General features: G+C 32.7%; 2 protein-coding genes and 1 long non-coding RNA gene across 4 annotated transcripts; 2 read left to right on the top strand and 1 right to left on the bottom strand.

The window, feature by feature from the left end:
- Positions 1–867: 867 nt before the first annotated feature.
- Positions 868–1,629, top strand: LOC122297146. The gene is made up of 2 exons (XR_006238672.1): positions 868–1,484; positions 1,584–1,629. It is a non-coding gene; the product is annotated as an uncharacterized LOC122297146 (long non-coding RNA).
- Positions 1,630–1,760: 131 nt separating this feature from the next.
- LOC122297145 (FK506-binding protein 4-like) lies at positions 1,761–2,308 on the bottom strand. The gene has a single exon (XM_043107053.1). The coding sequence runs from the start codon at positions 2,268–2,270 to the stop codon at positions 1,920–1,922; it is 351 nt and encodes a 116-aa protein (XP_042962987.1). The 5' UTR covers positions 2,271–2,308; the 3' UTR covers positions 1,761–1,919.
- A 10,758-nt stretch (positions 2,309–13,066) lies between these two features.
- Positions 13,067–18,972, top strand: LOC122296463 (uncharacterized protein At1g01500-like). 2 transcript variants are annotated; one of them, XM_043106201.1, is made up of 3 exons: positions 13,067–13,490; positions 14,371–15,179; positions 18,357–18,972. In XM_043106201.1, the coding sequence occupies exons 2-3, from the start codon at positions 14,481–14,483 to the stop codon at positions 18,588–18,590; spliced, it is 933 nt and encodes a 310-aa protein (XP_042962135.1). In that variant the 5' UTR covers positions 13,067–13,490; positions 14,371–14,480; the 3' UTR covers positions 18,591–18,972. The 2 variants fall into 2 exon arrangements, with proteins under 2 accessions (XP_042962135.1, XP_042962136.1); XM_043106202.1 differs by lacking the exon at positions 13,067–13,490 and adding an exon at positions 13,515–13,762.
- The last annotated feature ends 4,382 nt before the right edge of the window (positions 18,973–23,354 follow it).

Below are 23,354 nucleotides of genomic sequence, written 5' to 3'. Positions count from 1 at the left end.
GCACTTAGTGCCACCCACTATAGTGTTTGCCTATTTCCATCACTCCATATACCTATTTTTGCCCAAACACCTAACCGCACCATATCCAAACGGTCATCTTGACCACCATTGCTCGAGAATTAAGCAAGAGAGGAACAAGGATCCGGTCATCACAAGACCATCATTAGCGTGGAGGACTTATTATTTAGAGACTTGACCGGAGTCTCTAACACTGGTGCTGGGGTTAAAACCCCCACCCATATAAGGGTATGGGTTGCGGAAGGGCTGGTAGCACCCATAAAAGGTGTTATTATGGTCATACCTGAATAGACAAGTCATCTCGTATTATCTCTCCAACACTTTTTATTCATATAAAAATAAAAACAGATCTTAAAGGACAAGAATGATTGATATACAAATTACATTGGTCATGCCCAAATCCAAATTTAAGGTGAGAAATGATTGGTAGAGTCCTAAAATATACAAATCCTATGCTCTCTTTTAAAAATAAAAATAAGAACGAAGAAGAAGATGTATTTAAGATTAGCATTAAAAAAATAAAAAAATTTATATTTTAATTTAAAATTTAAAAAAAAAAACTTGTTATTTCAATAGCATGCTTCAAAACTTTAAATTGTTAAATTTACGCAACTTAAGAATACTTTGGATGATCTATAAATAATAATAACAATAATAATAAAATAATTTTTACAAACAGACCATCAAACTACAACCAGCGTTTCCCATATCAAAACAAACAAAACCAAAAGTCCATATAAAATAAAATAAAAAACAGACAGAGAAAATTAGATTCCTTTGAAATTGGGTCCCCTTGGTTGACTAGACGTGTCCTTCTCATTGCGCAACTTCGGCGTACAGGTCCCACGGATAAGGAGCGTGAGAGAATGAGAACTCTGGGTAGAGTAATTGCTATTTTCTTCCCTTCTTCTGTCATGATAGCCTCCCTCACAACCTTTTTCTGTCAGCACAGAACCCAGTGCTTCAGCAATTGGCTGTCCTTCCCAAACAACAACAACGTACCACTCTCTTTCTGGTTTCTGCTCATCTTTGAATTCTTTACGTATTTTTTCCTACTACTTTTTTTTACTTCGTCCAATTTACGAACAAATGAAAAGACCCATTCTGATTTCTGGGTGCCACTACAGAGTACAGACAGTCTCCGCTGGGTCCCTCCTTCACGCGCCAAGAAAATGGCATGGATTCAAGTCAAAATCCATGGTTCAAGCCATTGGTTTGCTGGGGCGAGGGCCCAGGGGTGGATAATTGTAGATAGAGTGCCACGTGTTCTAAGCATTGAGGATTGAGCTGGCATCAATTGGCGTCTTTCGGCAATATTATTATAGCACAGGACTGGCGGCAGGCCTGGCACTACTTGCAACTCGCTTCTCTGCTAAGTAATTTCTGTTCAGCTTTCATCTCCCCCACCCCCCAATTTTTCGGATCAGATTGCAATCAACCAGTTTCTCCTCCACTCAATCTTTGAGGTTTTCTTTGTTTTCATATTTACTTTTCGTCTTCTTACTCGTTCAATATCCTTTCCACCTTAAGGAATGGAAAATTAAACAGTATCTACCATTTTGCAGATAATAATAATAACGTTATTTTATATCCGATCATGTCGGAAAATCTTGAGCTTGTTTGCTTGTATGCAAAGTGATGTTTACAGACCAAAAACCCAAAGGAAAGCAAACTGCTGAAATGATTTTTGATTGTCAAAAAAGAAGATGATGACGGTAAGCAGAATTACTACAAGCAATCAATATAAAAAGCTATGCCCTTTTACTGATCTCTTTTTATAACAATTTACATGGGACAAGAGGGAAGCGAGAAATGAAGAATCTTTTCGATTTATATTCCTTAATTTGCTGGAGATAATAATAAAGAAAAGTGTGGGCTTTATTACTACTCGCAGAGCTCGATCAGCTGCTTTTTCTGGGTCTACCTTTCCGCCTAGCTCTGCTTCTTTTCTCGGACAAGCCTTCTCCCTTTAGCTGCTGCTGATGCTCAGGCTGTTGTTCTTTCTGTTCTTCATCTCCCGTTTTGACTTTCTTGGATTGACTCTCTGAAGTAGTCTCCTCCTCGGCTTTTCCTGATGTTGGTTTTTCTTCTTTTTCATCTTGGGATTCAGGTTTCTCGATGATCTTGCGCGGTCTTCCTCTCTTTCTAGGGGTCTGAGGCTGAGGCTTTTGCTGGGTTTCATCTCCTGCTGATGAAGCTTCTGCTATTGCTACTGAAAGCGCCTTCGTTTTTTGAGGCTTCTTCTTTCCCATCGATCTTTCGTAATCAATAATAGATCCACTTGTACAACGTCCTCTGTTATATCCAACACACAAAAATAAATAAATAAATATAAAAAAACAATATTTAAAAAATTAAATAAATAAAAACTTATTGCTATTTTATCCACCTATACCTTACAAAAGCAAATCTTTTATGAACCCTCTTGTTGAAATTTATTATTTTTTCTTTGCGTTGAATATTGACTAGAATTAATGTAAGTTATGGAATAAGTAAATATCACGTAATTATTTAAAAGATAATTAAGATTTATTATTAAAAAAATAATTTTTTATGTAAATCTCATATTTTTTTCATTTTTTTCAAAAGACACAACGTTTACACTATCTTATTAAAAAAATAATTTCTTAATAGTAAATTATACTCTTTTCTAAAATAAATATATAATATTTACGCATTCTACGACTGTACGTAAGATTACTTTTTTGATTTTCGAGTTCGGGTGTTTAGAGGGAAAGAGTGAGATCAAGATCCTCTCAAGTTTTTGTTGAATTTGTGGGTTTAAAAGTAGGAGAAAAAAATATACATGAAGTGAGTAATATTGTTTTTATTATTCATTTAATGTTGCCAGAAATATTTATATGACCGATAATAAATATTGTAAGTCTACTTCACACGTCAGACTTATTCACTTTCACAAAACTTTCATCTAATCTCATTTTAATCATTACAATTTTTTTAAATCTCTATACAAAATAAAATAAATAATTCAATTTTTTCAGATCTAAATACAACTTTTTCAAATTTCAATATAAAAATAATATTTTATAATAATATTTTATTTAACTTATATTAACTTATTTCATCTCATCTCATTTATGAAAATAAACGAGGTCTTAATTTCTCCGTACCTTTTTTTATACACGAGGCTCTAAGTTGGGTAAGAAATATTTTTCCAATCTAGCGAGTCTTATAGCATTTAAAGCTACATGGACAACATAAAATGCTGAAAAATTCATATAGCAACTCAGAGATCACCGCAGTAAGTAGTAAAGATCTCAATACACATTAATTAGAACAACCAATTTCTAGCTGTAGAGTGAATTAATGTTTCAATATTTAGCATTGATTATTTGGTGTTAGAAATCTCTTTTGGTCATATATCTGAATTTCTCTTGTATACTTAAATCATTTTTCATTGGTTATATATTTTGTATTTATAGCATTTGATTCGAAGGATCATTTGCCTATTAGGGATACTTTAAGGGTTCAGATGTAAAAGGTTTTAGCAATTAAGTGTTAGCTATAGAGGCACAACATTTACCGAAGCCTAGCCTTTTCCTTGTGTGAATAGTTATGAAGGTTGGTGTGGGTATATATATATTGAAAAAGGTTGGGTTAAGTTAATTTCGATGACGTGGTTGGGAGTGGATGCCCCTTTCTTGGGTCACCCTACTCATCAAGATCCTATTTTGTAGGGGTTATAATAGGTTAAGTTTGGTATAATTTTGAACATATTTTAAAACTAAACTGATATATATCAATTTTGAAATTTGAATATCACACCGGTTACATCTCTAAATTAGTACTTTCGATTTTACTAGTTATGGTCCAATTCAGTCCGATTTTCTTGTATATTATATAGTATATATAATATATATAGTATATTATAGTATATAATAATATATTTTAATATATTATAATTATATTATAAATTATATTGATATATTACAGTATATTATAATATATAGTATTACTATAACTATTAAAAATTTAGGATTTTAAAATTTAATATTATATTAATTAATAATTTATCATATAATACAAAATGATTTTATAATATATAATTATATATATTATATATATAAAAATTATATATAATATAAAAAAATATTTTATATAATATAAACAATTAAAATATAAATATAAACTGGTCTAATCCGGTGTTAGAAAAAAAAAATCAAAATCAGATCGATTTTGACTAATTTTGATCGATTTTCAGACCAGAGCAAACCTTTTTTTCAGTCCTACTATTTTGGAATGGAAAATGTTGAATTACAATACATTTTACTATAAATATTTTATAAGACCAATGAGTTAGGGAGATTTAGAATATGCAAATCTCATACATGTCTTAAAAAGAAAAGCAAGATTTAAAAATAAAAATAAAAATAAAAAATCAACTTTTTAATACTGAGTCTAAAAAACAAAAATAAAAAGGTTACACGATGCAGTGCATGCTTGTACTATTACTCATTTTATAAATTTTATGATATAATGAAATATTAGTTTGCCTTGATTTTTTCTTATTTTAACTTTTAATTATTGACACGTCATACTATATAAGTCTAATACCTCTTAACATTACTCTTTTGTAATTGTCACGGATTAGCCTGTTCCGTGACGAATAGAACCTTCGAACAAGAAACATTTTGCAAGGCCATTACTCTAATGATATTCAAGATGTACGAGGTGGTTTTCTGATCAATCTAGGTTGATTCCAAACATGGACAGCCTATCTTAATATATATGTGTTCTTTATTCAGTACAACTGCAAGATTATCTTATGCACTGAATGTCGACATGTTACCTATGTAAGTGGCATTTGTGGTGGGGGTTGGTTGATCCTTAATAACTCAGTCTTGGTCCGTGATGATATATTCTATGCAGTGAAGACCAAGGAAAGAGGGGAAGAAATTAGGAGTGCCTACGATGTATGAACTTGTCTCAAATCAATCATATTCTAATTATGGAATATTTAATTAAATCTAAATGAAAAAATCTGGTTATAAGCGATTTTATATACCAATACACATACACATTTAATATGATTGGTCGGAAAGTCAGATTTTAATAAAAATTGTTCTAATTTGAATTTGAATATGAAGATAGCAGTATTGATACGCAGATCAATACGCAAATTTACTTATACGTAACAAAACACAAGAAAGATTAGGAAAATAAATTATACCAGAAACCTAGCTAAGCCTAAAGGACAACTTTCAATTAAATCTGTTGATGGTATAACCAAATGACTTGTACCCATTTTTGTACTACCTATGAAGGACTGGACTGGGAACTTCCATGAAAATTCAAATTGCAGGATTGTTTGAAGCTTATCATCTAGAAGGTGAGCTGGAATATGTTGCCTATCAAAATCTTATTAGCTTGATTCATTCAGGTAACTTGGGAGGTATGTAAGTAATTCAGGAAAAAAAATGATATTTACAATTTTAGGGTGTGCAAGTTCCGTTTATTCCTTTTGATTAAAAAAAAAAAGATAAAGAGAGTCACAAACCCACGTGAAAAAATAGTTTTTTTAATAGTGAATCCCAATTTTTTAAAGTGAATGTGCATAGTTTATACACTTTAAAATTATATTTATCATTACTCAACCTAGAATTGTCACTTAAGGTACATTGAGGCCCGGTTTGAATGTCTAGATAAGATACAAACTATCTCATATGAGTTGTACTTCATTTTTCATCTGTCTATCCAAACAATTAGAAATCAGATCTTATCTCCTCTCTGATTTTTTAACAAATGCTACAATAATGCTACAGTGACACTACAATAATGCTGCAGTATAACTACAACAATGCTACAATAATACTAACTCCCAAATTTTTAATATATATAATTATCTATTAAATTTTTTATTTTACTGTAATATATAATTAGAAAAATATATTTCGAATTTTATAAAATATACTATAATAAATAGGCCATAATATAATAATATAATAATATACTTTGGGAAAGTCAAAATATTTATGAGTTTTTAAATTAATAATAGATATTATTTATTTTTAATATATTCATAATATTTTCCACCCAATAATTAAAAATATTTTTTAATAATTGGTGAGACCTACCACTTTATCAAATCCCAAAAAGTTAAAACTATCTCAACTCATTGACTCATCAAATTCATTTTTAAAATTTGATGAAAAGTACATATTTTTCATAAATCCAAAACCTTCATATCTATAATTCCACATTGGATTAGCCATTAGATTCATCAAAATAATAATATAATATTATTTTTTTAATAATAATATTTTTAATTTTTTTCTTCATATTTTGTAATTATATTAACCATATGGATATTAATAGTTTAATTTAGTACTTAAATAATTGATTCCCAAATAATTTAGAATAAAATAAAATAAAATCATTGTCTATTAAAATTAGAATAAAATATTAGTTTAAATATGGAATAGCAAACTTTCAAATTTGAAGGAATAGCAACAATTATTGTAACTCAAAGCTTCCCAAATACCTCTTTGATGAATTCAATGTAGGTTTATTTTAAGTAAATTTATCAAAATTTGAAGATGTATTGACTTTTGATAAAGCTAATGCTAGTGCTCACAATCCAAACATATTTTTTTACAAATCATTTTATTTCATTTTAATTTAAAAATATCACTATTATATAAAATATACCATCTCATCTTATTTGAACTACGTGACCAAACGTGAGACACAAGTGATTATTCAAAATATCCTACAATTTTTATTGCTAATCCCATCCATGAATAAAGTGAACCTGAGACCTACTGTGAAGGATTATATATATATAATTCTTTAATGTAACAATATTATCGTGGATTGTCATCTCTCATGAATGCATATAATTATTAATATTCGAATGGATAAATTAACCAAATAATCAATTACCTATATATAATTTTTGTCACGTCTTCCACACTGGCCACGAGTTTTGTCATTTAAGTTAAAGTAATTTTAAAATAATGCTTTTGGAATGAGACGAGAAAAAAGTCTGTAAATAATAATAAAATAATTTATAGTTAGTAAAATAGTTTGAATTATGATATTTTATTAGATTTTGAAAAATAAGAAAAAAAAATTAAAATTAAAATATTATTAAATTAAAATATTATTATAATATAATTTTTAATATTATATTTATTCTGAGATTTGAAAAAATTAAATTAATAGGTACGGTAGTATTCACCATTGAGACGAGCCACAAATCTTGTGTTCACACCCTCGTACATTTATAGGAATTGTTTTGGACGTGTTTAGCACATTGACATTCCACAAGTTTTGTCAATTTAAGTTAAAGTAATTTTAAAATTCTTGTAAATAACACTAGATCTAGATAATTATAAAGTTTTAAAAGTTTAGAATACTTCGTACTTTTTCTTTGTCTATATCTTATTTACGAGTCATGTCATAATTAAAAAATTAAAAACACGTGTTCGAAAAAAGCGTTTTGAGTTTTCAAAATAATTTGGAGTCAAATTTTGATAAACGACTTAAACTTTAATGTTAGTATGATTATTTAGGATTTTATCGTGTAAAATTTATTTTTCACTTTTTCAAAGTGAATAGTAGTCTTGGTGTTAGAACCTAGATCAGTACTTTCAATACCACAGTGTGAAATGTCTAAATTAAGTTAAAAAAGTTTTATTTAGACACTTGATAATATCTTTAACTACACTTAATGAATAGTATTAAATATTTGGCACCAAAATCAACCCTGAGATGAAAAATGTGAAAGAAATCAAGATTTAAGATAATGTCACCCAAGCAAATATTATTCCATCCAACTTGAGCTAAACTAAAAAGGGTTTCAATATTAGAGAAATCCTAAACACTTAGAATAGAATTGAAACCTAGAGACTCAAAGTTATTTCTCTGCTTCACAAAAGGCTATTGTGGTTAAGGCTAAAAATCGGACGGTTCAGATTGGATAAACCGATTGGAATTGGGTCCAGTCCGGTCCCGTCCATTTTTTAAGGGACTGAAGGGTTTCGGTCCGGTCCCAATCCAGGGATTTTTTGCCCCAGATCGGAACGAATAGAAATTAAAAAAAAATAAATATTATTTAGATATATTATTTATATAATAGTTGTATATAATTAATTATATAATTATATATGGTATAAAAAATATTAATAGTCTAATATAGACTATAGTTATACTTATACTAATATATAGTTATACTAAATTACTATAACTAATACTTCAACAATAGTTGTAGTGACCTATACTAATAGTCCACTATTAATACTAATATACTATTATGTAATTTATATAGTTATACTAATCATAATAAGTTAATAATTAAATCACTAGAAATATAACTATATATATTTAGTATAAATGTATTATTATATTCTTTAATATAAAACTATAATATGTAGTACTAGTATATATTAATATATTATAAGAGTTCTAGTATAAATATAATATATAAATTATAATATACTAAATCACCATAACAGTATAACTAATACTAATATATAGTTATACTAATAGTCTACTATTATATAGTTATACTAATCACTATAATTGAAACTAATATATAGCTATACAATATACTTATATAGTTGTACTAATATTATTAGTCTATTATATAGTCTAAGACTCTCAATTCTAATATAGGCTATATAGTTATAACTAATACTAATATTTATATTAATACTAATAATGTAGAATATAGTTATACTAACTAACTGATTCAACATAAATAATATTAATAATATAATACAGCCAAATTGAATTACTGATAGTCTAATACTAATACAATTAAATAGTTATATTAATCATAAATTCATAATAACTAAATCATTATAAGTCTATAACTATATATATTTAGTATCAATGTATTACTATATTCTTTAATGTATAACTATTAACTATAATATATAGTACTAGTATAACCGATCAAAAAAAAATATATTGTACTAGTATATATATTAATGTGTTAAAATATTATAAAAGTTATGATATAAATTATAATATATCATATATTTGTAAATTTATAATAATATTAGTATAGTTAGCTTAATATGTAATATGTTAGTATTAAATTACTATAACTACATAGAGTATTAGTAATAAGAGTATTACTATTATTACTATTATTTAATATAGTGTTACATATAGTATTACATATAGTATTACTATCATTACATATAGTTATTAGTTATAGTATTAGTACTAGTATAGTTATTAGTACTAATAGACTAATAGTATTAGTTATTAGTATTACTTATAGTTACATATATAGTTATCACTATTACTATTATTACATATAGTTATTAGTTATAGTATTATTACTGAACCTCCCATGATACTGATGGGTGACTTCTTCTCTCTCCAAAAAACCCTCCATTCTCTCTCCAAAAAATCCTAACAGACCAGATCGACCGACGAGGGTGGGAGCTTCGGCTCCTCCCCCCTCCTCCCTTCCCCCTTCTTTTCTCTCTATTTGCTGTTTTTGTGTTCGTTTTTCCTTTTGTTTTGGGTTTTTGTGTGTTTTCAGGTAAATAAAGGAGGGGAGTTCCGACAGGACCGTTTCCAGCTACCGACCGTCAACACGCAACCCACCAGAACGTTGGCTAGCTGCCAATCTTCAAGGCCATCGAACGTGGCGCCAGAAGGGAGGGAGCGTAGCCCGCACGCGCGGGATGGAATCTCGGACGAAACCAGAGCATGGCTGTCACGCGCCACCAGGGAGCCATTTGCCGACTCAAAACCTTACTTTTCTGGGTCCTAAGACTCTGGGTAATCATCGAATGACCGTCAGACCCCCTCTAAGAGTGGTTGCATTGCACGCACCACTGGTTTGTTTTGTTTTCATCCGTCCGTATTACTTGCTTTTCTATTTTTCATCTGTCCGTCCGTCAGTGTTTTTCTGGGGTTTTTTTTTTTTTTTTTTTGTATTACTTGTTTTAAACCGAGCGGGTGATAGGGTTTTTTGACCGGACACAACCCGGGGCTTGTGCTGTGGAGAAAGGCAGTCGGTGTTACGGCCACTGGACGTACGACCAACCTCTGATGAAGGTTCTGTGGTCCGCACGCGAGCTGGGTACTCGTGTTGTGCTGGGGCTCCTAATGCCGTCGTCTGGGGTGGGTGTGCTGCCGGGCTCTCACTGCTGCTCGGTTTCTGTGGTGGTCTAGTTTTGTATGGTAGTGTAGTTTTTTGTTATTCTGTTAGTAATAGATTAGGAGTACGCTTTTCGACTAAGTCCAAAGCAGTGGTGTCCCTTAATCCACATTCTTAGAAGGTTGGAGGAGTCAGTCATTCTGTTTTGTACAGAGTGCTTTCTCTCTTCAGAGAAGTTTAGAAGTTAGGACAATGTCCACTACTTCGTGTGCGGGGGTGCTCCAGAGCAGATGAGTAAATTGGCTTATAGTCGGGATTTTCCTGTATTGATAAGTCACATTTATAACTTCGTTATGATGAATGGATTCACATTTTCAAAAAAAAAAGTTATAGTATTATTTCTAATAGACTAATAGTATTAGCGTATTAGTAATATATATAATAGTATACTATATGTATATATATTAAATATATCACAATATAAGTACATAAATATTAAACAAAATTTCATTAAATAAAAAAAAAAAAATAGTCAACAGTGGACCGAATGGACCGACCGGACCGACCGAATGGGACCGGACCGGATTGGTCCTGAGGGAGTTCGGTCTGGTCTAGGGTGGGAAAACTCTGGACCGAATTAGTTCAGTCCGATCCACAAAATCTCCCTGAATCAAACCAGACCAGACCGAATTTACCCCTAATTGTGGACGTTACAAGCACGGTTGAGAATTATCTCAACAAATCCTCATCCATATATTTTGGCACTTGAAGTTGTTGGTGAAATTACACAATAATGTAATGAAAATTATAATAAAGTTAAAAAAGAAACGAAGCCAATTTAGACTGAGGCACGAAAATCTCGCTTTCTTTAAGGAGATTTAAGTCCTCTGCAGTTTATAAAGTCTTAAATTTATTGGTACAATAGAATTTTTCTTGACTTGACTCATCCAGAATACAATAGTTCAACTAATCGTCGTATAGCCCAAACCAACTCTGCACACAAATGGTTGAGCTCAAAGTTCTACTCAAAAAACACATTTCTATTATCTAGAAAATCTCTCTCTCTATATATATATATATGCACGTATTTTATATATATCCATCAAACTCTTCTTTTTTATATCAAAAAAAAAAAAAAACAAAAATCGTTTGACCCTTTTTAAAAGCACCATAGGTGCTAACCGCTCTAGAAGATATTATATCAAATCAAGAAATAAAAGTCAAATAAATAGTTACTCAATAAAGATGAAAAATTATGAAAGAAACGTACAAAGCTATAAACTCAGTTTTACCTGCAGTTATTCCTAAGGGTACTAAAATATCCAGCTATGAGGTATTAGCACCAACGTTTGGATAAGAAGAAAACGGCAGCAAAGTAATTTACTTTCACAGATAACGGTTTGTTTTTATTAAAAAAAAAAAATGGGCTATTGAATGAAAGGATAAATAATCAGTAATATTTTTTTTCTTTTAACAACCAATCGGCTAAAGAAAATAACTGCAACTAACGTTAATTATAAATTGTAAACGTTACCCCCTTGAATGTTAAAGTAAATGGTTACCAAACAAAAATAATTCTTAAGAAAACGTTATTAATAAATATTATTTTTTTAAAAAAATACCAACAGAAGTTGACAGCACAAACCGCCGTAAAAGAATTATTGTAATCGATCCATTGCTATTAAATGTTTTTTTGTACCTTAAAGAATATATTTATATAGTAGTGAATGGCCACTAAGCCTTTGCCCACTTGAACCAAAATAAAGGAAAATGGTGGATTAGATCTTAGATTAGAATATTCCCATATTTCAATATGTTATTTTTTTTTATAGAGGTTGGTTACAATTGACGGCTTACTCCCTTGATTGGTTCGTCATTAGATTATCAAATTCAATCCCTAACGACAAGTGGAAATGTTAACAAAATGAAATATTTGGTCTACATATAGACTATAAATTTTATGAAAGTAACATCTTACAAACTGGTGTGGCTTTTAATATGAAACATTATATTATAAAGTATATTCTGTTGTAAAATAGATTGAGTGTGTCACTTTAAGACGTGTCGATATGAAAACTTATTTTTAAAATATTTCTATGTAGATAGAGCAATTCTCATCAAAATTTTATACTTTACATCATTGAATATCATAATTGATACATTTCACTATCCAACTACCAAAAAGTTACAACATGCATATTTTATTGTTAGAATATATCTTTTTAATATTATTTTTATTTTTGCATAAGAGATAAGATGAGATAAAAGTTGAAAATTAAATAAAATATTATTAAAATATTTTTTTTAGATTTGAAAAAATTTAATTGTTTATTTTATTTTGTGTGAGAATATATTATTTTTGTGTGAGATTAGATAAGAATGGTTGTGAAAACAAACGAGAGGAATGAGATGTTTGGAGAATAAAATGATATAAGAATTTTGTAAATATTAATCAAATGATTTGTAAATAGTAATGAAATAATTTGAGTCAAATATTATTTAAGTTTTGGAGAAAGAGAGAAAAAGTTGAATAAAAAATATTATAAAATTAAAATATTGTAAGAATATTATTTTTTATATTATTTTATTTTAGAATTTGAAAACATTGAATTGTTTTTTTTTTTTTTAAATTGAGAAAGTTGTAATAATTAGTTTAAAAGTTTTTATATTTGAGTGATATTTAGAAAAAAAATAAGATGAGATAAAATGAAATGAGACGAGAATTATTTCTGAACATTGCCTTAGTCCAACTAATTTAGGATCTAAAATGTAAAACTAGATCAACTAGAGAGAATGAAAGTGCATTTTCCCAAATGATAAAACGATGACTGATTATCATGTGCTCAACTTTAGAGCCGTTATGTAGCCTCTAAACCTTCGCATCCCTTTCAAAAACGCATCAGCCTCCTCGTGAACGTAGAATCTTGCCCCGCAATCGGATAAGATCGGAACATTCGGGTCAGAGACGCCCATTTCCTTCCAACATAATATACCTTGAGATTCAACGCAATATAAAACCCACCATCAAATTCAGATTTCTTCACCACACAGTTGATTTCACATTTGGGAGACGTACGAATACCTTTTTAGAGATTGAGTTTTTTTCCACCTCGATAATTTCCTCGAAATATCTCTCTGAGGTCGGCCCAGAAAGAAAAATAAAGCATCAAAAAGATGAAAAGATTCCAAAATAAAATAACTGGTGGATTGTTAAAGACTGGGGTCGTCCTTGAATTGCCTCTTGGCCACGAGCTGTGCTTAACGGGAATTGAAAGCTCTAACCCTGACGTCCCGAAAGCGATTTGAGAACTCACTTGCTTTAATAATCCGATCGTATGGGTGTCAGCTTAGTACCTCAAATTCAGCTTGTGGATGAAAGATTTTCTGGGTATGTTTTATTTCCGGTGGAAAGTTCGTAATTGTTTGTGGCTCTGCATCATTCTAGAGAAGCGAGATAGAGAGATATTTGGCGCTGTGTGTGACGCGATACGTACGCTTTATATGATAATAGCCGGCAATTTTGTTTGGATTCTTGGAAGCTATTTCTCTTCTTTTTTTCTGTCTCTGTATATCGGATGGCTCTTCAATCTCTTGTTTTTTAAAACGAAAACAGAGAAGTGAAATCTCTTTTGGGTGGGCTGTAGATCCCTGGGGTTGCTGGTGGGTACCCTTCTTTTTTTTTTATTTTATAAATCCAAATAATTTGATTTCCTGTTCTCTGGTATATTCCTGATATGCTAAAATTCTGAATTTGTTTCAGGCTACCTTCTTATTTATCATTTAAACATTTCCTGAGCTTCTTCCTTCGTCAGTTTTTGCTGATAATAAGATCGATTATGAATCGGAATTTCTCTCAGATCCATCTTGTTCTCCGTTTTTCTAAAGATAAAGCAAATAACGTTTTATTCGTCTCGACCTGAGCAGTGTATTCCTCACACATTTATTTTGTTTGATTTGTGTCGGAGGTTGCTTCTTTTTCAGCCACTCAGCCTGCATCCCTTGCACCTTGTGATTTGGTCTTCATTTTTCCCATATTCTAAGGGTTTCCTATAGTTGGGGTTCCCTTTTTTTCGCTGTGATCATTGGCATAGCAAAGACGAACTTTATTTAGCTTTATTCTGTTTTTCGTAGATACTGATTCTTTTCTCCTACTTTCATCTTTTTAATCGGACCCGCAGAGAGAGAGAGAGCTAAGTTTTTTTCTTTTTTTTTTTTTTTTCCTCTGTGCTTATCTGAATAACAGAATTCTCTGTTTATTTGTAAAATAGGTTTTTCACCGGCATTCTGATTCCAGCTTGCATAGTTCCTGCAATGTTATCCTCATTTTCTTAGTTAACAATATTGGAGGGATTATTAGTGAAGATCAAGCTTCTGAGCAATGGTGGGTCCTTGTGCAACAACATTGAGCAATGGTGAAGCTGCCAATCATAGCCTTCAAATTATTAGATACCAACCCTTTACCAAACTCTCATCGCCTTGGTTTGATTTGAGAGTCTTCTACGTGAGGATAAGCCATTTACATGTTGACGACTCTACCCCTGAGTTTTTCACTTTGAATCATATTCCTCTGAGCCCTGACACCCATTTGGAAGTCAATGGTACTAGAAGTAGCAGTTACTCTGATGGAGTCTCTTCTCTTCTTAGAAGGGATCGAGTAGATAGGAAATCAGAAGAAGCCACGTTTGTGGGCACAGATAGTATAAGGTTGACCGGAAGTGTGAAATTTGAGGTTTTTGATAAAGAAGATCTCATTCTCACTGGAGTTTTGGAGATGTCTAATAGCAACGGTTTTATGGGGGAATCAAAAGGCAGTACCAAGCGGTGGAACATGAATTGTAAACCAGCTATCACTGCCGGTACCGGATTCTTAAAGGGGAAACATCTTGGTGGCCCCAAATTTCTGACACCAACAATTGAGGTTTATGTTGCAGGTTGCTTCTCTGGAACACCCATCATCTTAACCGAGACTTTAAAGCTTAGTTTTCGAAAGAAACACAACAGGAAAGGCATGTTGGATGCAATTCCTGAACATGAGACCGCTGAATCCCAGAAAAATGTGTCCCCTGAAGATCTGCAGGTAATTTTTGGGGAATATGTTTTATATTTGAATTCACATTTCAGAAGTTCCCTTTGTTTATCTGGTTTCAATTTGTTGGTGCTCATTCAGTGCTTTAGTACATCGCTGGTATTTGCATGTTTAGGGAGAGCTTTAAGGTTTTCTAATCCATGGAGAGACTAAACAACCCTTTCATTGCGAGGAACTGGTTGCTTTGATCCAAATCTACAGTGTGGTGTAGAAATTGTGTTTGTTTGGTCGTTTATGTCAAGGCCACCTATAGGCTTCCTGTGCTGAAGGTTTCTTGTTACAAAAAGCCAATTTTTATTAAACTTGATGTCTGGGACGGCAAAGAGAATCTTATCTTAGAAGGCATCGTTGGGGTATGGGCAGGGCACAAGTTTTTAAGTGTGGGGTAGCAACATGGTCTGCACATGTGGGGCCCACTCCAATGTTGGGTAGTTTTTCTGAGGCTCCATTGTATGTGCTTGAGCTTAAATGAGTTTATCATTTCTCTGTTTTGTTTCATAAGCATCTAAGGCTATCCAATAAATCTTGTTTCATGTTTGGATGTCCTTGAGAGATAACACATCTTGTATGTCATTGGCAGGTGTCTTTTTCTTTAAAAAAAAAAAATTAGTCATTAATGCACACAGAATTAGTCGAGTCCTGGGATTTTGGACTCGGACTTTCCATAGTCTATATTGAGCAGAAACAAGGGAATACTCTTTGGCTGTCAGATGTATTGAATGTTTCTTGAACTTAATTAACCAGAGGATGGGTGAAGACTTTAGTATTTTTTTTTTTTAATATTTAGATAGTTTTGTTTCTCTGCTTGCTATAATTAATTCTTTTCCTTCACCCCATTGTCCTTCAGTGAAGGAAAAAATGCCTTTGTGAGGAACTGCTATGATATAGATATCTGCAACTTTTCTCCTTACATGAAAGAAATAATTTTATAGGTTTTATTGGGTAGCTGTCATGAGTTTAGTATGTGCACTTTCAAGATTCTCTCCTTCATTCTGTTAGAATTTCCAGATCTTAGTGCACAGGTCGGCTGTGTGCATAGGGGGATGGGGGCTAAAAGTTAATACTGAGTTAAGACAAATTTGACTTCAACGTTTTAGATTTATGTCAGTTTTGAAACACTATTTTTATTCCGTTTTTTAAAAGTTCTTTATTTGTTTTCGGTAAGAGTTTAACTTCGAACTGGTCCAGGCGTAAAACTACCTTTATGCACACTGATTGGAAGCTGACACACAGATTTTCATTGATTTTTCAGAAAACTAGAAGCACCCAATGCATCCCAAAAAGAATCACTGATTTACCATGATTTTACAGTCCCCATTATCATCCTTGCCCCCATCGCTCCATCTCCTGTCTGTTGCAATGCTCATTTCCTTTATCTTCCTTTTTCCCTTCATTTCAGCATTTAATTGTATAGCTCTCTCTCTATCTGAAATAAACTTTAATTGGCTGACTCTTTGTATTGGACATCTGTCCTTTTAAGCCAAACTAAGAGAATTGGCAATATCTGATATATAAACTTGAATATTGATATCAGAATGCTTCAAAAGATGAAGTGTTTATTCCCCTTCAAGTACAAATTCAAGACTAAAGAGGAAAGATCCGCTCCATGGCTGAAAAACCTAGGCAAATCTGGTGAAGGGTTTCTTTTGAAAACCACAGAAAATTAGTTTCTGAAATTTGGGCAGATTAAGATCTCATTGTCATTGGGTTTTGATTTGCATTGTCGTTTGGTTTGTGGGATGCAGCAAGAAGCAGATTTTTTAAATTTTTTAATCAATAACATCTTGTAGCTTGCAAATTCCTTACTTTTTTCTTTTCATTTATCATTAACATCATATCTAAATTTTAGAGATATCTCTTGTCCTCTCCTACACTCGCATAGTCCTCTCCATTTCCCTTAAATATATAGTATCCATGACATGTAAGATAATGGCAGTTGTGGTCATTTAGCTTATCAAGCTAATCATTTTTAAGAATACAATGACCAAAATAGCCAATGTTTAATACTAAATAATAACTATCCATCTTAAGTGAAATGGAGATACTGGAAGGAAAAAAAAAAAAAAAAAAAAGTGAAATGGAGATTATCTTATTCTGACTGAAACGCATAAACCCTTGTCTTCTCTCTGTTTAAATTGTTCTCACTTAATTTCCATTGTAATAAGAATCTTTCATCTTGTACCTATACAATTTTTTTCTCCATAGTTATAATGCTTCGGAGCTTTGATGAAAATCTCGACAAAAGTTTAGTTTGGATCCATCTTGAATCTCCTAAATACTTGAATCTCTTAGATTCTTAGATACTTTTCTTTGGCTGCTGCATGAAATTTTCATATTCTATTTAGGGGGTTAAGTCTCAAAAAAGATATGTTTTTTTTCCTTGGTCTTAAAGAATATATGTTTGCTTTTGAATATTAATATTTAGTGTAAATCAATCCTTAATATCATTATTGTGCTTGTAATTAATAATCCATTCCTGTAATTGTACTCTTGATGATGATATGGAGAATGTTTAAAAGAAATGTGGGTTTAATATTATGCCTCCTTACCACCTATGTTTTCTTTAATTGTTCCTTGTCTGGATCTAGTGGGTTATTTTCATCATGGGACGATAGTATGATCAATTAGACAAAAGATGGTATATGGGCTATTATGAACATTTTAGTGTGTTTTCTTGTGTCACGTTATTTTTAAGAAATAGTTCCTATTACTTCTTGCGTTTCTGCATCATGGATCATAGGCTAAATTATCGTATAAATCACCCCATTAACTTTTCATGACTGGTGATAAGTAGCTGTAGATTAGAATGTCTACTTGGGCGTGGTCCTACTGTTTTCTTCTGTCTATTGTTGCTTATATGACATATTTTAACAAGAAAAAGGCTAACCCGATTTGGTATAAACCACCAATTTTTTTTTATAAGAGTATAAACCACCAAATACACCAGTTCATAAAGCATTTTAGCTTTTGCTGGAGCATTAGGTTGTGGCTCACATAGAAATGAGAGATTTGCTTGACCCTTACCTGTTTACAGCAAACCCCTCTAGCTTCTAGGGCTTTCATGAAGGGATAAGCTTGTTGTAATTTATATGCTTTTATACTTTATATGCGTACGCTTTCAGCCTGTTCAACTGCCGTAACACCAATTATCGTTTTTTTCAATTGTAGATGGCAGAATACAGAAACTACAAACCAGAAAATGAAGATTACTACAGCAGTAACCCGTATTGGAGAATGGAGTACATAGATGGTGAAGATGGTGAACTGTCCTGGTTCAATGCGGGTGTGAGAGTTGGTGTTGGGATCGGGCTTGGCGTTTGCCTTGGAGTCGGTGTAGGAGTTGGGTTGCTAGTTCGTACTTACCAATCAACTACGCGTAACTTCAAAAGGAGGCTCATCTGAACCCCCCTCTCCCCCACCTTTCCCCCCAAAATCCAAAATGCAGCTAACTTTGTCATTTCACCAACGTGGAGGTCTGTTTGATATGCATTTTTCACTGCAGCTTTTCATGAAGTATTTCTGTGTAGCTAGCTAACGGTGTTGATTTTGCCAGTTTAGTGAAAAGTTTGTTTAGAAGGGTATGACAGATAACTAGTTCCTGAGAATCGGAAGAATGAACTGTTTGTTGTGTGGTTCACAAGGCTATACATATTGAGGCTTATGTGACTTTTGTACCCTGTAAATAAATTTCTTTGGCATGGACATGGATATGGAGCATTTTCATATTCTGAAAAGGGAAACTCTAGTATTAATGCCACCTTAATTTCTTGTTTTCACCGTTTAATTGCTCTTGCAGTGTGGATTCAATGCATCATTTGGATTCTTGAATGAGCTCAGGTCATCTCAACTGGGTTCTGTTTTAGACCTATTCTAATGTCCAAACACAACTCACAAATTACTAAACATCACTCAACTCAAAACTTCTTTACACATGAGACTCAATTTTTTTAAACTCAACACCTCTTTATCATGTAGAACCTACAACTTTTTCAACTTCTCATAAATACAGTTAAATTTATATTAACATTCAATCACATCTAAATTTATTTTAGGTAAGCTCTACAAAATTCACTACATCTCAACTCATTACTATTCATAAAAATTTCAACTCAGTTCAACATCTAAATAGTTGGTTATGATTTTTTTTTATGACGCGAATTTTGGAGGTGATTCAAACGTAACATGTCCCTTTTTCTGGTTAATTATAAGTGAGATTTTGGAAATGACAAATGCATGTTTTTGTTTTTAAGGTGAATAGATTGCTTAAATTGTTTTTATTTCTTCTAACAAGATTATTCACTCACTCAAGTCCAAAATTCTCAATTTTCCAGAAAGAAAAGAAAAGAAAACAACTTAAGATCATAATATGTAATTGAGTTGGGAGTTTGAACTTTACGATGATGAACACAAAGCATTCACATTTGTTTAAGCATATCCATGTATCTGCATTTTTACATTCAATCGACCATCTGTCTTTTCCTTATCTAATTTACCACTTCCAAAGCTGTTAAGATCGTCTTTTATAGATGTTGAGATTTAGGCTTTTCAACATTACATTAAGATACAAACATTTATATCCTTGTCAAAAGAATTTCATAGTTTTACACCCCCATATGGTTTTGCAAAAATTGAAACAACTTGGTAGGTTGTTCCATAAATCATTATTGTTGTCCATCGGAGAGAAATTACACGGCCGGTGGGCGCCAATCGCTCAACCCATATGTCGATCTATACTACACTTGAGTATGTGAAAGAGATCTAGTTACCAATCTTTGAGATTCAATGAAGAGAAATCAACCCTCCACCAATTGTTAGCGTCCTTGAGTCGATACGAACCAACCCGAAAATAATTTTTCTAGGTTCACCCAATGAATCATAATAATAGAAAAAGGAATTTCTTTGGCTACTTCAAGGGAGCCATGACCTTCAATTAAACTAAAAGAACTGTTACAAATATAAAAAGATTATATAAAATAAACCTACAAACTGATGTGGTTTCATAAAATCTGTTAGATCTACTTTATAATAAAAATAACTTTAGAATCTGACGTACCACATCAATTTATAAGTTTACTTTTATATAATTTCTTTGTAGCTAAAGTATTTTCTTTAAAAATTATTCTACAATCAACTATCATCATTACATAAGTTTGGAAGGATTACTATTTAGGGAGTTTTACTCCTATTCATTCATTCATGTCATCTTCTCCTCCGTAATTTTGGATAACTATCAACCTCCCCAAATGTTAATAGAATTTGAGTTTCCTAACGAATATTTATTGGTTTTTTTTCAGCTCATATCAGTTTTCTAACAAACCGATTCATAAAGATTGTTTAATTTTTTTAGCTCATATCAGTACCTTTAAGATAACCATAGAGGGCTCTCTGTTCCTCTCTTTCACTCAGAGAGAATGAGTTTTCTTTTTTTGATAAGTAAACAGTAGTAGTAATAAGAATAGGCATAGTCCAAATACACAAAGAGGTATACAAGATATAACACCTATCTAAGTCGCTAAATAGGACAAAAGGAAATCATGTACATTTAGACCATTGAAATCTATGGCAATAGCCCATTGAAATAAAGTGCTGAAAAATAACACTCGAAGCTCCTCTAGTGTGTGCTCCTTCTCTTCAAAGGTCCTCTCGTTACGCTTTGGCCATAAGCACCACATAATGCAGATAGGAACCATCTTCCAGATAGCTTTGATTTGTGAAGTACCGCCTGGCATCACCTAACTTGCCAAAAGCTCAACCACTGAAGCCGGCGTCACCTAGTTTAGGCCTACGATTGAAAATTTCGCACCACAAAACTCTAGCTGTCTCACAATGTAGTAAGAGATGATCCACTGTCTCACCGACTTTCTTACACATACAACACCAATCTGAAATAATTATCCGTCACTTTCTCAAGTTATCGGTGGTCAAAATTTTACCCAGGGCTGCTGTCCATGTGAAAAACAGTGCTTTAGGAGGCACTTTGTTCCTCCACAATCTTCTCCATGGGAATTGAGAATTCGATAAAGCTATAAGGGCCTTATAAAAAGAGCGAACTGAAAATATACCCTTACCCACTGGTATCCACTACAATTTGTCAACATGCAGTCCATTCGGTTTCTTGGAATATAGTAGACGAAAGAAGGCCTCAAACTTGTCTTTTTCCCAATTTTGGGCTGCTCTAGTAAAGGTCACATTCCATTGAACTTGATCTAATGAAAGGATCATGAGATCCGCCACCGCAACTTCTTGATCGCTTGCCACTTGAAAAGCTAAAGGAAAAGAGTCCTTTAGTGCCACCTCCCCACACTAGATATCCTTCCAAAATTTTATACACATACCTTCCCCCACCACCAAACTAGTATGGTTAGCAAATGCCGTCCATCCTCGTCTTATACGCCTCCAGATCCCCACACCAATCGGCCCATTCCCCTCTCTAGTACACAATCTCCCCAAGACCGACCATATTTACAATCAACTACTAGTTTCCAAAGAGCGTCCGGTTCCACATTATATCTCCATAGCCATTTTTTCAAGAGTACTTGATTAAACAATCTCAAGTTCTTTATCCCTAGTCCACCTGAAGGAATTGGTCTACACACTTTGTCCCAACCAACTAGATGGAACTTAAATTCTTCCCTCATCCCACTCCAAGCCGCACCGCCACAGATGCTAGGATAGCAAATAGTGATAAAAAAATAAGTAGGTAAATTAGAAAGAGTGCTTTTGACAAGGGTCACCCTCCCTCCTCTTGACAAATATAATATTTTCTATTCTGCCAATCTTCGTTCTATTTTCTCAATAACTGTATCCCAGATCGTTAAGGCCCTTGAAATAGCCCCCAACGGTAAGCCCAGATAAGTCATTGGGAAAGAAGCAACTTTGCCCCCAAGCATGCCCGCTAACTGCCGAGTATCACTTATACTATCAATTGGTACTAACTCAGACTTATCAAAATTCACTCTCAGCCTTGATACTGCCTCGAAGCACAGAAGGAGCGCCTTCAGAGTACTGAGTTGGTCCTACTTTGCCTCGCAGAATATTAAAGTATCATCTGCGAAAAGCAACTGTGAAATTGAAATAACACCCCTATTTAATTCACCCACTGAAAATCCTACCATAAACCATTGTTAACTAGGACCATTAACATCCTGCTCAATGCTTCCATAATGATAACAAAGAGAAGTGGTGACAACGGATCTCCTTGTCTTAATCCTCGAGAATTATTAAAGAAACCTTCTGGGTTGCCGTTGATCAGAACTGAAAATCTGGTCGTTGAGATACACCATCTGATCCACATTCACCATTTCTCTCCAAAACCACATCTCTTCAATAAATAAAGGAGGAATTCTCAATTTACATGGTCGTATGCCTTTTCCATGTTTAGCTTGCAAATAATCCCTGCACATTCAAACTTTAATCTATTATCCAGGTATTCATTGGCTATTAAAATAGAATCTAGAATTTGACGACCTCTTACAAAAGCATTTTGTGGTTTTGAGATTATCTTATCCAAGGTCGCCCCTAACCTATTTGCAAGCACCTATGAGATGATTTTGTAAACCCCATTTATGAGGCTAATAAGCCTAAAGTCTTTCACCTCCGATGCCCCAATTTTCTTCGGGATTAAAGCAATAAAAGTAGCATTCAGACTTTTCTGGAATTTTCCACCCACATATAATTCCTGGAACACATTCATAATATCCTCTTTCACAACCCCCAGCATGTTTCAAAGAACCCTATCGAGAAACCATCTGGTCCTGGTGTTTTATCTTTTTCTATTCTTCTGACTACTTCAAGTACCTCAGTTTCCTCAAAAACTCTTTCCAACCATGACACAATTTGTGGCTCGATAGAATCAAAGCTGAGTCCATCCAAATTTGGCCTCCATCTCTCTTTTTATGTAAAAAGTTGTTCATAGAAACTTACCACATGTTCCCGGATCACAGGAGCCTCCGTACATTCGCTATCATTAATTTGCAACATCTCAATTGTGTTGTTTCTCTATGAGAGTTGGCCACTCTATGGAAAAATTTTGTGCTTCGGGCCCCTTCTTTCAGCCACAGTGCTCTTGACTTCTAACACCAAGAAATTTCTTCCAAAGATAATACTTTCTCTATTTCTGAGCTCAGCTTTGCCTTGCTTGAAATTTCCTCTAGGGTAAGAACTCTA

This window comes from Carya illinoinensis, chromosome 15 (genome assembly GCF_018687715.1).
Source record: "Carya illinoinensis cultivar Pawnee chromosome 15, C.illinoinensisPawnee_v1, whole genome shotgun sequence".
NCBI classification, from domain to species: Eukaryota; Viridiplantae; Streptophyta; class Magnoliopsida; order Fagales; family Juglandaceae; genus Carya; species Carya illinoinensis.
Note: the sequence above shows the minus strand (reverse complement) of the source record. Positions and strands in the feature narration are given on the sequence as shown.